This window comes from Phacochoerus africanus, chromosome 2 (assembly GCF_016906955.1).
Source record: "Phacochoerus africanus isolate WHEZ1 chromosome 2, ROS_Pafr_v1, whole genome shotgun sequence".
In the NCBI taxonomy this organism is placed as follows: domain Eukaryota; kingdom Metazoa; phylum Chordata; class Mammalia; order Artiodactyla; family Suidae; genus Phacochoerus; species Phacochoerus africanus.
The window spans coordinates 8,416,699-8,431,655 of NC_062545.1; the positions used below are offsets into that span (position 1 = coordinate 8,416,699).

Consider the following 14,957-nt stretch of genomic DNA (forward strand, 5'->3'; position numbering starts at 1 on the left):
TGAATAGCGCTGCTTTGAACATAAGGGTGCATGTATTTTTTTGAATTGTAGTTTCGTCTGGATAGATGCCCAGGAGTGGGATTGCTAGATCATATGGTAGTTCTGTATTTAGTTTTCTGAGGTGCCTCCATACTGTTTTCCATGGTGGTTTTACCAATTTACATTCCTTCCAACAGTGAGGGAGGGTTCCCTTTTCTCCACACCCGCTCCAGCATTTCCTAGTTGTAGATTTATTATTGATAGCCATTCTGACCAAGGCAAGGTGGTACCTCACTGCAGTTTTGATTTGCCTTTCTCTAATAATTAGTGATGTTGAGCCTTTTCCCTTGTGCTTACTGGCCATCCTTATGCCTTCTTTGGAGAAATGTCTTTTTAGGTCTTTCTCTGTCCATTTTTCAATTGAGTTGTTTTGTTGTCGTTGAGTTGTATGAGCTTTTTGTATATCTTGGAGATTAAGCTCTTGTCGGTTGCATCATTTGCAGTTATTCTCTCGAATTCTGTAGGTTGTCTTTTTTTTTTTTATGGTTTCCTTTTCTCTGTAAAAGCTTGTAAGTTTGATTAGGTCCCATTTGTTTATTTTTTATTTTATTTCTACTGCCTTGGGAGACTGACCTAAGAAAACATTTGTATGGTTTATGTCAGAGAATGTGTTGTCTACGTTCTCGTCTAGAAGTTTAATGGTGTCTTGTGTTATATTAAGTCTTGAAGACATTTTTGAGGTTATTTTTGTGCATGGTGTGAGGGTGTGTTCTAGTTTCATAGATTTACATGCAGCTGTCCAGGAATTTTAAACATTTATTGTTTATCTTCTGCAGCCAAATACCTAAATTAAAAAATCTCATTTATTTGGGAGCTAGTTTGTTTCATGTAAGTGGATTTTTTTTTCATACAGAACATTGAACCATGCATAAAGGAGACACAGCAATTTCAGAAGGAGGGCTCCTCCTCAGGAGGGCTAGGTGGATTTTAATGCTTTCTCTCTCTTTTTTTTTACTTTAAAAAACCCTGAAAATAATGTGATAAAATATTACCATTTGTTAAATCTGAATAGTGGGTACAGAGTTGTCTATTGAATTATTTTATGAAGATTTACAACATTTTATATTTTTTAAAAGTTACAAACTAACATGCTTTCCAACAGCATAGAGCAGACATCAGTAAACCCCCTGCCTGAGAAAACTACTCTTATGAACATCAGTCAATGCCCTGGGCTCTGCTTTGTGCCCTCGGGACGGCCAAGGAGTGTAAAGCTGTCTGTCTCTGGGCCCCATGGCCCCAGAAGCCTGCATTCGGGAGTTTCTGTTTTGTGTACTTTTACTGCCTCTTGGCTATCAGGGTGTCTGCTTGTCCCTTGTTCCTCCCTCCTAATCTGTTGTGCCCAGAAAAGAGCGAATCAAACTAAAATTGGAATGAATAAATTTAGGAGAAACTCAGAAAATTTCCCCTTCTTTTTTGTTTGCCCTTTAGGGCCACACCCAAGGCACATGGAGGTTCCCAGGCTTGGGCTCAAATCAGAACTGCAGCTGCTGGTCTACACCACAGCCACAGCAAGGCCAGGTCTGAGGCATCATGGACACTAGTTGGGTTCGTTACCGCTGAGCCACAACAGGAACTACCTGAAAATTTCTAATTAAATGGATTCTTTTTCTTTTTTTTGACATATTTTTCACATCACCTGACTTTCAGTGATGTTTTGGACAGTTGGAATCTAGGAAAATAAATTGTTTTCATGGTTAGCAATCCAGCAGTATGGTATGCTGGGGGAAAAAAAAAAAACTAATCTGAGTTATCTAGCTTTGGTACTAACTAGCAGTGTTCATTCTTTCAGTTATTTATTCAACAAATAATTATTGAATGACAATTAGGCACTTGTTTTAGCTACTGAGGGCCTAGCAGTGAATGAAAGAGCCTGGGGCTTCAATTCTTGTGCTGGAGACAGAAATAAAGACGCAAACAAGCAGAGAGTGCTAAGTGCTCTCAACAGAGTGAATCAGGTCAAGTGGCAGGGAATGACCCCGGCCATGGGGAGGCTGGAAGTGCTCTCAGAGGAGGCGGTGTTTGGGTAAAAAAACTGGAACACTAGAAAAGGCCAGGCTGGCGGAGGTGGGGGAAGGGCATTCCAGGCAGCAGGAACCCCAAGTGTGAGACCCCTGAGGCAGGCAGCTGGAGCAGGGCAAGCATGGGGGAGGATGGGAGGCAGAGCCAGAGAAGCAGGAAGGAGCCAGGCCACATGGTTCGCATTTTACTCTAAAACCTGCTGGATGGCGAGGGAGAGACACCATCTGATATGGTCTTAAATGTGGCTGTTAGGTCTTTCCTCCAAAGGATGGAGGAAAGAGAGGCGTTCAGGTTGACCTCTAGGTTTAGGGCCACGGAGAGGGCTAGGAGGGGGCCATTTTCAACCAGTCCGGAATGCTGGAGACACCAAGTACACAGTTGTTGCTCAAGGGAGAGGTTAGAGCTGGCGAGGTTATTTAAGCCTTGGAATCAGATGAGATGACCTAGGAAGAGAATGTACACAGATAAGGGCCCAGGAATGAGCTTGGAGCCAAGCCTGCAGGGAGAGGCTGGGGGAGGAGGAACAGGGAAGGAGAGCCAGCCTCAGAGGAGGAACCAGGAGAGGGGGAGAGAGGGGAAAACAGAAACCTAAGAACAGAATGTCCCCAGGGAGTGCCACACGTGCCCAAGGCTGCTCAGGGGACAGGTAAGACGAGGCAAAGAAGTCAGGCCCCCGATTCACAAGATGGCGGTCACAGGCCCCCTCGACGAGTTTGGGTGCAGTTGTGCAGGCAATTTGATGTCCACGGGACTCCTTCCTCCATAAAATGTGGGTATCCGAAGAGACGATGTTCGAGGTCCTGTCCCCTACCTCATCATACCACATGCTTGTTAAGTGGAGAACAGCTTGAAAAAATGGATACAATAATCAGTGATAAGAAAAAAATTTTAAGAGGGAGTTCCCATCATGGCTCAGTGGTTAACAAATCCGACTAGGAACCATGAGGTTGCGGGTTCGGTCCCTGCCCTTGCTCAGTGGGTTAAGGATCCGGCGTTGCCGTGAGCTGTGGTGTAGGTCGCAGACGCGGCTCGGATCTGGTGTTGCTGTGACTGTGGTGTAGGCTGGCAACTATAGCTCCGATTCGACCCCTAGCCTGGGAACCTCCATATGCCTTGGGAGTGGCCCTAGAAATGGCAAAAAGCCAAAAAAAAAAAAGAAAGAAAAGAAAGAAAAAAAAGAAAAAATTATAAGAAAAGAAGCTATGATATTTGGGAGTTTATCAGTCACACAAGTGTGGTCATTAGTACTCTTTTACATAAAAACTATTAAGGTTATTTATGTGAAGTTTTAAATAAGCCAAAGAAACAATTAAAATAGAACAGCTGGTGGCCAGAATCTTCTTCGCAGATTCAAATGATGTAAACCATATTATCATTTGGGCTTCTTGATTAGTGCCTTGGGAAGGCCCTTAAAAATCATATGTAGGCACAACGCCGCCTGGCTGCCTCTCAGGCCGCGTCCTTATTCGTTCTCGCACTCTTTCACCCGCTGTCCCGAATTTTCACCCAAGGTTATTGAGTCCTGCAAGATAACACAAATCTTTGTTTTGCCAATAGTGCTCTATATGTTTCCCTATTGACTGTTCTTTGGAAGCGACAGAGGCTCAGACTGTCATGCTCTTTGTGGGCTTTTTTCTTGGTTGAGATTAGCCTGGCACCAGCATGGAGATAGGGTTCCAAGGTGACCCGCCGTCCAGCCTACAATCAGGGGATGCTGACATTCTGGGCAGGCAGTCCTCATCCTTGCCTGTGTCCCAAGCTGTCAGGAGGGCTGCCTAACTCACCTTTGTGTGGACTGGTCTGAAGAACTCCAAGCAATTTGCCAGCAGCCTTTCACCTGGGCTCATGGGTAGACGCATGATTTCCCTCCTCCCGCTGAAACCCTGAAATGAGGTGTGAGTTGTTCAAGGTCAATAGTTAGTCTAAACAAGAGCAGGGATGGGATCTAAGATTCCTGGCTCCAAGTGTCTTCACTTCCTTCCAGGCACTGATAGCATACGTGAGCAAGGCCATGACTTACAAAATGAGGGAATAACCTCACGAAAGAAGGGTGAAGGGTGAGGCAAGGTGAGTAGCATTGGCCAAGGTCCTACCACACCTGACACCCGTGTTCTCCAATCTTGAGTACCTCAGGCTCACCTGGAGACTTGTTACAGACGGAGAGCCCAGGGTTCACCTGAGGCTTATGGACTTCTGAGTCCTAGGGGCATCCACGAGTGATTCTAATGCACCCCGACTCAGTACCATCATCCTAAGCGACTCTCATAAACTCCTTGGAGTTCATCTTCTGTGTGTTGGGAGGACAGCAGTTGGGAGAGGCTTAGATTCTAAAGTCAGGGGAAAATAAATTACCCTTGGCAAATCCTTTTAAAACACTTGTACGGCATAGATGTTTTTGCGAGGGAATAAAAACCTATATAGTAGCACGTAGTATAAGGTGTAATGCTTTCAGGAACGTAAGACATGAGGAATGCATATTTTAAATGACTACTATGTAAACTTATGCAAGGAAAGCAGACCTAGAAGTTGCATTTGAGTAAGTTGAGAACTCACATTATATGGTTCTGTGACACCAGAACACCATGATATGTCTGTTATTATCTCTGTTCTGCGGACGGGGAGGTGGGAGCTCAGTGGAATTAAGAGACTTGCTCAAAGTAACCAGCTTGTAAGCACTGGAACTAGGATTCAGATCTAGCTCTGTGTGCTTCTGAAACCTGCGATCTTTTCATTTTTATGGCATTGCCACAGGCCATTTCGTTTTGCAGCATGCCCCTGAAGGGTAAAGTGCAGAAATGCTCCAGAAGGTCCTGGGCTACTGCTATTTCCAACACTCAGTTAAGACTATATACTATAAACTAGGCGAGATTAAAAAAAATTAGATTAGTGGCATATCCCACTGCCGAGTTGGGGACCCAAAATGGCTAACAAGACTCCAGGCAGCGATAAGAATAGGAGGTAGAGTGCGTTAGGAATGACATGTCCAACCTGGACCTTTTTGATCGTGGGTTAACTATCTTTCATAGCTTCCTTCCTAATGCAATTCCCTTTACATTTTCATTTTCAAAAAGAAAGTCAGTTTTTCAGGAGAAGCAGACTTTCCCTAATAGTGTGCCACCAAATCTCCGTCTCCAAGAGGCTTCCCTACTCCCCCCGACTTCTGAAAGACCCCGGACCTGTAGGAGGAAGGGGGGTGGTCAGAGGTGACAAGGAGTACCTCAGAACCCTGGGACAGGTTAGCTATTACTAGGGGCCAGAACTGTGCTAAACACTTTGCGTGTATTATCTCATTTAATCCCTACAAGTCCGTTTCGGGGCTGCTGTTTTATCTCTAGCCTACAAATTGGAAAACGAGTCTTCGAGTTTGGTGCTTTGCCCAAAGGGACTCGTGAATCTCTGTCCCAGGATTGATGTGAGGGCTTACCATGCGCCAGGCACTGTTCTAGGCATTGTATAGGTAGGTATTAACGCCTTTAATCCTCAAAACAATCCTATGAAATAGGTGCCATAATTATGCCATTTTACAGATGTGAAAGTGTTAAATAACTCTAACTCATCAAGGAGTTAAAGAGCTCACTCAACTCAAACGGAGTTAGTGGAGAGCCCAGGAAAGCAATTCAGGACAGTCTCTGGTCTCAGCCCTTAGCCTGCATCACAAACACCTGGAGGCCTGAAGTTTCCGACCCGCTGGGCCCCAGCCCTAGAGTTTCTGATTCCGGAGGTTTCGGGGCAGTACCTGTGAATTTCCATTTTGCAAGTTCCCAGGTGAAGCTGTTACTTAACTACTAGTCTGGGAAGCGTGCTTTGAAAACCACTGCTCTAGAGGCAGCCTGCTTAATCACTGAGCAACAAATCCTGTTGGCCACCAAAGTGCGTGTGCCTGTGTAACTATGTCCTCTTGAGAACCATTTGCAAAAAAAAATTAGAAATAATTCCTAGAATTTTTCCCTATGGACTTTTTTCCCCCATAAGCTTTGTACTAGTCAAATCAAACCAGGCCACAAATGTGTCCATTAACCAAGACTCTACAATGCTTGTGTCCTCCACCGAATCCCAGAGTGGGGGCGGCCACGTGCGCGGGGACACAGCGGCTAGGTCCCAGTTTCTCAGAATCCCTCTTAGGTCCCGGCGCAAGGACAGCAAAATGACCTGACCACGGAGGCAGCCCCACTCCAAAAGGCCCAGAACCTCGCCGGTGGCCGTGGGCTCCTCCAGGCTTATTTACATTTTCCCGGCCTCCCCCGGTCCTTTACGGAACAAGCTCACACTTTACATCTACCCCCAGGAGCTGAGTCAGATTCGGCAAAGTTCTTCTCCAAGCGCCAGGGGACCGGCAGGGAGAGGGGGGAAGGTCTCTCCGAGGCCCAGAGGCAGCCGGGCGGGTGGGAGGCGGAGGCGCCCCTCCCCGCGTCTCACGGGGGCCCCAGGGGGCTGCGGGCGGGGGCGAGGGGGCGGGGCCGCCCGGCGCGGGCGGCGGCCGCGGCCATCTTGCGCGCGAGGCGCACCTCGCAGGTCGGGAGGGCGGGGCCGTCAGGGGCGCGGCCCCGGGACCCCGCCCCGCCAGGGACTCTCGGGAGCGCGGCCCCGGGCGTACTGCACGGCGCACAGGCGGCGGGAGCGCAGCGGTCCTCTGCGGGAGCCGCGGGTGAGCGGGGCGTGCGGCCGGGGGTTGGCGGGCGGGCGGTTCGCCCTCCCCGGGAGGGGCCAGTGGCTGGAACTCCACGGCAGGTGTGGCGGCCGCGTCCGGGGAGGGGCGGCCGGCGCGCGAGCCCCGGGCTGGTGGTCCGCGAGGGGAGCCATGCCCGCCCGGCCACCAGCCGGGCTCGGCGTCCTGGGCTCTCGAACGGGCAGAGTCCTGAGCGCGCGCTTCCTTTGCGGCCCAAATACCCGGCAGGTGAAGCTTCACCTGCCCGCGTGGCCGCCCCGGCTGCTCCGCGACCTTCCTCTTTACACTTTGCCCCTTCGGGTCCCTCTCCCAAAGTGCCCGCGGAGCCCGGGCTGCGCCGCTTGCCGGCCCGGGCGGCCCTCGCCGTTCCCGGGCGGAGACAGTTTTTAAAAAGTGTTTCTCAAAGGCTTGACGGTTGCGGTTTCAGCCCTGGAGCAAACGGTTGCTTCACGAAGTGAAACTTGCTGTCTGTCTCCTGGGCTCCCCGCTGGCTTCCTGGAGGCCGGGAGGAGTCCCTCGGAGGCCCCCCGCCCCGGCCCCCTCGCCGCGGGTTCCTGCGGCCCCTCCCCGCCGCACCCCCCGCCCTCCCCTCCCCCCCAGTCGCCCCCCGCCCTTCTCCCCCTCTCCCTCCCCCCTCCCCCCCTCTCCTTTCTCCCCCTCTCCTTCCCCTCCTCCCCTCTCCCCCCGTCTTCTCCCCCCCTCCCCTCCCCTTTCCCCCTCCCCCTCCTCCTCCCCTCCCCCCCGGTCGCCCCCCGCCCTCCCCCTCCGCGCAAGTCCCGCCCGCCCGGCCCGTGGTAATTGCAGGTTGGGCGGTGACTCATCCCGGCGCCCGCCCGGCCGGTTCTTAAGCAGCAGCTCGGGGCGGGCGCCGAGTCCCGGGCGCGGCGGCGGGAGCAGGAGGCGGGCGGCTCTGCTCTAAAGCGGGTTTCCTCTGCCTGCAGGTCGGGAGAACCGTTTCAGCTACTGCTGGAGATTGTGTTTCCAGGGATTGCGGAAAACCCATCAGGAACCGAAAATGCCGAAGCCAGTAAGTAACCCAGTTTCTGGGCTGGGTGGGATGCTTCGGGCTTTATTTTCAAGTAGAATTAGCCGGGCGAGGTTTGGGGGCAGTTTTTTGTAGACTAGGGTTCTTTGCTAAACGGATGAGAAGGCGGGGGTGGGGAGTTGTGTCCTCTCTTTTCATGTGTTGGTCCTTTGTGAAGTGCTTGGCGAAAACAAGATTATGATCCGTTTCTCCACCGTCTTTTTGTTTGCGACACCCCGACCCGTAAAAATTGGAATCCCCTTTGCGGCTTCGGTGTGTTTAAAAACAGCATTCTAATGCAACTTGGAAGTTTCTTGAAAACTTGTCTAAATCCCAGGGAGAGTCAGGTGGCTTCCGACGGAGCGCGCCAATTCCGAGTCCCTTCAAGTGTCTGGAAACAGATGCACCCGCTCTTTGGCGCTTTGAAGGGCATCTGGCAGAGAAGACGCGGTCTTTCTGGGGGCAGCTTCGTTCCAGTCCATTTTACGACCGGCCCGTGAAGCTGTGCTCTGTTAACTCGGGAATTTGCTGGTGGCAGCAGGATTCCTATCTCTGAAAGAGGTTTAGTAATGAACTTGAATTGCAGATGGAGTTAGGCAGCCCTGGAGTTCCTTTGATAAGGAGGCTGCTGGCCTCTCCAGTCCTGCGCTCCTGGCCCACATCATAAACATCAGCTGACTGGGGTGCTGCTCTCCCCTCACCGCTGTCCCCTTGAATCTGATTACCTTGCCATCTCGGGTAGATTGCTGGCAGGCTGGGGTTTTATGGCTTCTGTTTAAGTTATGGGAATAAAACAGGTTTTCTTCATAACCAGCATTTCTTAGAAAGTTATATTCTACCAGCTTTAACACAGGTGAATTGGTGACTCAACGTTGGGGAGAAAGTTTTTGAGTTTTGAATCATGGAGAGAATATCGGGATTCATTGAAAATTGCAGTAAAAGGTACCTATGGAATTTATTTCCAGTCCCACAAACAGGTTGGTTCTGTAGTCAGTGCTTATTATGTTTTTCTGTCATTAAGTTTTAGACTGAAAAGGAGTTCTCTATTAATTGAGTCTTACTTTACTGTTAGGTTAAGTAAATTACTGCAGTAACATGCCAGAAGATTCAGAAACCAGTAGGGTTTTTGCTTAAGTTACATCACCAAGATGATTCATTTATGATGCAGAAAAATTTTTTCCTACACAGGATTCTTCTTTTCCAAACAAATTTGCAGGCAGCCCAAAGGACATAATTCCAATTCCAGTGACATAAAATAGATCTAAACACAAGGCCTTGCTCAGGGCACAGCCCTGGGCGGTGTTCTGCAGAGCCGTGGTCAGAGATTACCTTTCCTGGTGTGGTGTGGTTTTCTTTATTTCACTGAAAGAAAAGATGCAAAGTTCAGCTTTTAAAATACCACTCAGAAAAGAGTCAGTAAACCTATTTCCTGTCACTACTTTTTTATTTCTGTGATTTCTTGCATTCTCTCACTAGTTTTTTTTTGGTAGTACAATTTACATAACACACAAGCTTCCCATCTTAATTATTCTCAAGTGTACGGTTCAGTTGTGTGTACATTCCAGTTGTGTGTCCATCACCACCCCCGCCTCCCGAACCCTTTCATCTCTCCAGACTGCACCTCAAAAGCTGACTTCCCATTTCCCCCTCCCTCCAGCTCCTGGCCACCACCCCTCCACTTGGTGTCTCCGTTGTCTCCTCCAGGTCCCTCCTGTACCTGAGATCACTCGTATGTGTCCTTTTGTGACTGGTTCCTTTCGCTTAGCACGGTGTCCTCCTGGGTGATCCGTGTTGTACTATGTGTCAGAATGTCCTTTTTTAAGGGTCTTTTTATTTCTTAGGGCAGGTATGTTTTCATTTGGCTTTAATGGTCTTTCACGATGGATCAGAAACTTAGAAAATACTCTCCTGCCAAAGCGAAGACAGCTGTTGAACTGCTAAGGAAGGGCAGTGGCCATCCTTCCCTTGTGACATTCTTGTATATTAAGGTCCCAACAACCAGAGTGAGGTTTTGAAAGATACTTTATGTAACATTTACAGTTGATTTCCAAGTGGTAACGGGAGGTCGTCTTTTCTGTAAGCCACAGCTGTTTACCATGGAAGTTTCCACCTGGTGGGGGAGGGCTTGAAGAGTTTGCCTCAAAAAAATGAATAGACTTAAGTCTTTCTCCATGTGAACCGAATGAGGGCCACCCCGCAGCAGAGAGGAGCCTTTACCAGCGGAGGCGCGAGAACTTCCAGGGCTGTTGGAGAGTCTCGTTCTTGGGATGGTGGTTTGCTCCCTCTGGAGATGCTGACGCTGAAGCATCACCAGCGAGCTCTGGGCCTGTGTCCTTTGAACAAAGCGTTATTGATTGCTGCCGTTCAGGCCGAAACTGAGTTTTGTTAGGTGGTTTCCGGTGATGTTCAGTTCAGCGCCTGACTGAGGGCCGACAGTGATGCTGCGTCGGCACAGGCAGGGTTTGGGCCGCCTCCTGGTTGCTTGAGTCCTGCAGGCAACGGATTTCCGACGGGCATGTCTAGACTGAGTCAGGACAACTCTATTCGCAAGGCAGTTTAAATGAAATAATATTCATTTGCTGCTTTTTCTCTTAACACTGCTTCTCTGAGCACCACTTGGTAAAAAGATTGCGTGTCTGTGCAGCGAGCCTCTGTTCCCAGCTGTAGGCACAGGTGCAGGGAACAGCACAGACCGGACGGGTGCGACAGACCTTGTCCTGCAGGAGCTTACAGCCTGGGCCCCAAGCCCAGACACAGGCAAAAGCTGGAACAGGAGCCGGAAACGCGCTGAGAGCCGTCCAGGAGGGAACGAGCCTTCGGTATAAAACGGGCTGCAGCTGAGAGGAAAAGCACCTGCTGCGGAGATGGGCGGACTTGCTGCGAGTCCTGCTCGAGGCCCCGCCAGATGCTCCCGCGCTGGGGTCCGCCCTCTGGTTTTGCTTCTCCTACAGCTGCTTTGGGCTCCACTCCTGTCTGACCGGGAGACGCCCACGGACGATGGCACCCCACCCTCTGCGAGGCTGGCCTGGCGGGTCCCCCTCTCTGGGGAGGGCCTCAGTGTTTGTGCGCGGGTTCAGCTGAGGGTGACCGTGGGCTCCTTCCCCGCCCTCGCTCCTCACAGTGACAGAAAGGAGAGACGGCTGCAGGCAAGCTTGGGGTGAAAGGTGTGCTCACGGCCAAGGTCTCTCACGCTTTTCATGGAAGTTCCCTGGTGTGCAGCTGGTTAAGGGTCCGGTGGTGTCACTGCAGCGCTGGGTCACTGCTGTTGCGTGGGTTCAATCCCTGGTCATGCCGTGGGTGTGGCCCAAAATTTGTTTAAAAGCTTTTTTCTGAGAAGTTTGGTCTGAACAGCCTTTAAGTCACTGCCTGAGGCTGCCAAGATGGGCAAACACAGAAATAGTTGCTGTCACTTTGGATTTATGGTCTGGTGATAGGGACAGTCTTAGAGGAATGCAGCCCCGAGGGGCTCTGGGCCATGGGATGAATGGCAGAGACACATCAGGCAGTGGAAGGGCTTGGCCTGGCCGAAGCCTGGCGATGGCAGAGAATGCGGGATGGAGGGCTAGGGCTCCAGGGCAAGGCCCGGGTGGGAGGGGGGAAACAGAGCCCAGATTTGGGCATTTGAGAGCAGGAGTGAACACTGAAGGGTTTTGGCTGGAAGAAGGTGACCTGGTCAGATGTGCCTTTGAAAGGTCACTGCCACTGTAAAATTCAGGTCAATAGGAGGCAGGAGTGGCGGTGTACACTGTGGGAGTAAGTCACCGTTGCTGAGAGGTGGCCTCGCCTGGCCCAGGGCGGCAGTGGTGGTGCAGGTGGTTGGAAGTGGATGTCTTTGGGAGGTGAACTTGGTAGGACTTGATGATGGAGTGAGTGCATGTGCAGCTGCTTCTGGTGTCCAGCTGCTGTAACTGGATGCATGGGGGTGCCTTTCTCCGAGATAAGGAGCCTGGAAAGAGGACCAGTGTGGGAGGGAAGGTTGAGAGTGGGCTTTGTAGATGTGGTGGATAAATTTGTGACTGATTGATGAGCAAACCCTTTACCTGCTTTCATCATTATCACTGCTGCCCCCTGTCAGAATTTGCACAAATACCAGACTTATTAGAATATAGTGGTTTGTTGTGTTTTTTTCTTTTGTCTGCGCCCTCAGCATGCAGAAATTCCTGGACCAGGGACCGAACCTGCGCCACAGCAGTGACAGCGCCAGCTCCTTATCTGCTGAGCTAGCAGGGAACTCCTAAACTATAGTGTTTTAAAATCCACATAAGCTAAGTGTGACCCAGCAGCTTTCTTGTGTTTCTCCTGAGTGTATGTACGCACTGCACACACACGTAGCTAAAACCTAGCATCAGTTTGGTACTGTGTTCTCAGAGTTGGGTGTGCGTGATCTTAGGAGACGGAAGGATCCCTGGTCCCTCCGCCACTGCTGAACCCCCACTGTGGGGCCCGCAGGACTGGGTGCCTGTGCTGTTCCTCAGTTCCCCAGACTGTCCTGGCGCACCCCAGAGTGTGGGAGCTGATGATTTCACAGGAAAAGGGCAGTTTTTATATGGTCCTTTCTTCTGGTCCCCAGCAGTGGGTGGGGTTGTTACTGGGGTGGTTGTGAGCGGCGAAGCCCAGGGCCAAGGCCCCCTGGAGGATCACAGCCCAGCTCCTGCGCCGTTGCTGGAATTTGGAACAGGCCAGGGTGGGGAAAAGGAGATGGCTGGAGGGGGCTCAGGCTCCAGAAGGACAAGGCCAGCTAAGACACTCCTTTGAACTTCTCTCTGCAGGGAGTTCAGTGGCAGAGCCTAATTTGGCAGTGACCTACAAGCATTCAAATTTTGGCTTCTTTTATTTTTAAAGGGGAAAAGGGGCCAGTATTCCCTATTAAATGGCAAAGAAAGAGATTCCATTCTTTTCTTTTTTCTTGTATCTTTCTACACTGGCCTCTCTTTACTTAATCATCTTAACATTGTGATTTGTAACAAAATTTTGATTAATTTTATTATTATTTACAGTTTGGGAAGGGAAAGCAATACCACTATTACTGAATTAAAATAGTTCTTTAATTTTTTTTTTTCCCTGCTTTTTAGGGCCCCACCTGCAGCATGTGGAGGTTCCCAGGCTAGGAGTCGATTCAGAGCTACAGCCGCCGCCCTATGCCTCAGCAATGGAGGATCTGAGCCTCGACGGCGACCTACACTGCAGCTGGCGGCCACAACAAGATCCTTAACCCACTGAGTGAGGCCAGGGATCAAACCTGCATCCTCACGTTTCCCAGTTGGGTTTGTTAACCACTGAGCCACAAAGGGAACTCTCCTTGATTTTTTTTTTTTTTTTTAAGTCTTTGTGAATCTGACAGTTTGGAGATTTTTGGGATGATTCAGTATGCCTCTTTCTTACAGTATTTAGACATTTCAGCTCTAATCTGAAGCAGCAAAATTTAGTCTTTTTTCAAAATCCGTGAATGCATTTTGAATTGTCCCTTTTATTTCATTTCAGTAGTAGCTATGCTTGGGATTCTCCAACTATTTCAAGTAGTTTTTCATTTAAACCCTGTGTGCCTACCCCTGCTAATTTGGAATCTGTGGAAGAGACTGGAAGATTGCATTATTGTCCTTCTAACGTAGTTACTTTCATGGCTTAAAGAATAAGGTCTTATTCCAGACTTCTGTAAATAGTGTTTGTTTGTTTTTTTTTTTTTTTTAAGAAAGAAAAAAACTCATTGTGCTATAATGCTAGAGACATGACTAAAATGCTTTGCTATATAATTACTGTACATAATTTTTCCAAATAAAAATGCAAAGAGTCATTAGAAGAATAGTGTTTTGTTTTTGTTTTTTTTTTGTTTTTTTGCTATTTCTTTGGGCCGCTTCCTCGGCATATGGAGGTTCCCAGGCTAGGGGTTGAATCGGAGCTGTAGCCACCGGCCTACGCCAGAGCCACAGCAACGCAGGATCCAAGCCGCGTCTTCGACCTACACCACAGCTCACAGCAACGCCAGATCGTTAACCCACTGAGCAAGGGCAGGGACCGAACCCTAAACCTCATGGTTCCTAGTTGGATTCGTTAACCACTGCGCCACGACTGGAACTCCCAGAAGAATAGTTTTATAATTAACTTACTCCTCACTTTAAAGCAAGCCATTTAGCTCTGTGAACCTGTTTTGTCATCTATAAAATGGAAGTTTTAGAAAGTTTTTAAATGAAAAGGAGGCTACATAAAATAACCTGAAACAAAACTTATATCTATGAAATCCAAACAGTTTATCTTTAGATGCTGTAAGCTTTATTTCTTTTTCTCTTTGTCTTTTGTCCTTTTTAGGGCCACACCCACAGCATATGGAGGTTCCCAGGCTAGGGGGTCTAATCGGAGCTGTAGCTGCCAGCCTGCACCACGGCCACAGCAACGCCAGATCCTTAACCGACTGAGCGAGGCCAGAGATCGAACCCGCAACCTCATGGTTCCTAGTCGGATTTGTTTCCGCTGTGCCACGACGAGAACTCCATTTTTAAATAATTTTTTTATAAGCTCTATTTCTTGTGTGTTTTACTTTCTTTGAAACATTTTACAAACTTCTCAGTATAACCTGTAGCTAAAACTAAGAGTCTTAGTTTATGAGTTGCTTAAACAAGGTAAAGTTCTTGTTTTAGATCAATAGATCTTCCAAGGGAAACAGCAACGAGAAATATGTCAGTTATTTAATAAAAGCGAACGGTCTAACTTTATCTCCTTTTCATCCACTGTGTATTCTAATTGTCAGAATTCCCTGTAGGTCACCTGTGGGTTCCTTCCTTATTTATTGAAGCCTTTTTATATTCCTGTGTGCTAGATGCCAGAACTATAAAAGTAAGAAAGAAAGGTTTTTGTCTGGAAGGGATTCTCAGTCTAGTAAGGAAGTCAGATATGTAAACAAACAATTGCAGTGCCGTAAATGTGGTAACAGAGATAACAGAAGCTCGTGTGCCCCGGAGAGCCAGGGAAGGCTTTCCAGCCTGTGAGATGCTTCAGGTGGGTGTTGAGGGATGCACAGGAGCTTGCCAGTGCCCAGAGGCAGGCAGCAGTGGTGGTCCCTTCTGTTTTCCATGCATTATAATTCACATTCATTCTCCAGACCCTTTTTAATACCTATAAGTAAATGGCAGTCCTGTTCCAAAGGAAATGGAAAAATGCATTAACATAATAATTATCTTTTTAATCTTTGTATTTGAGAAACCTTAAAAGCAAAAT

At 48.9% G+C, this 14,957-nt stretch overlaps 1 protein-coding gene across 1 annotated transcript in view; it reads left to right on the forward strand.

Moving 5' to 3' along the window:
- Positions 1–6,559: 6,559 nt before the first annotated feature.
- EZR (ezrin) overlaps positions 6,560–14,957 on the forward strand; it is a 46,329-nt gene continuing 37,931 nt past the window's right edge. The window contains exons 1-2 of the mRNA XM_047769831.1: positions 6,560–6,703; positions 7,666–7,751. Of these exons, the coding sequence (XP_047625787.1) occupies positions 7,740–7,751 (12 nt within the window). The 5' untranslated portion in view covers positions 6,560–6,703; positions 7,666–7,739. The remainder of the gene's footprint in view (positions 6,704–7,665; positions 7,752–14,957) is intronic.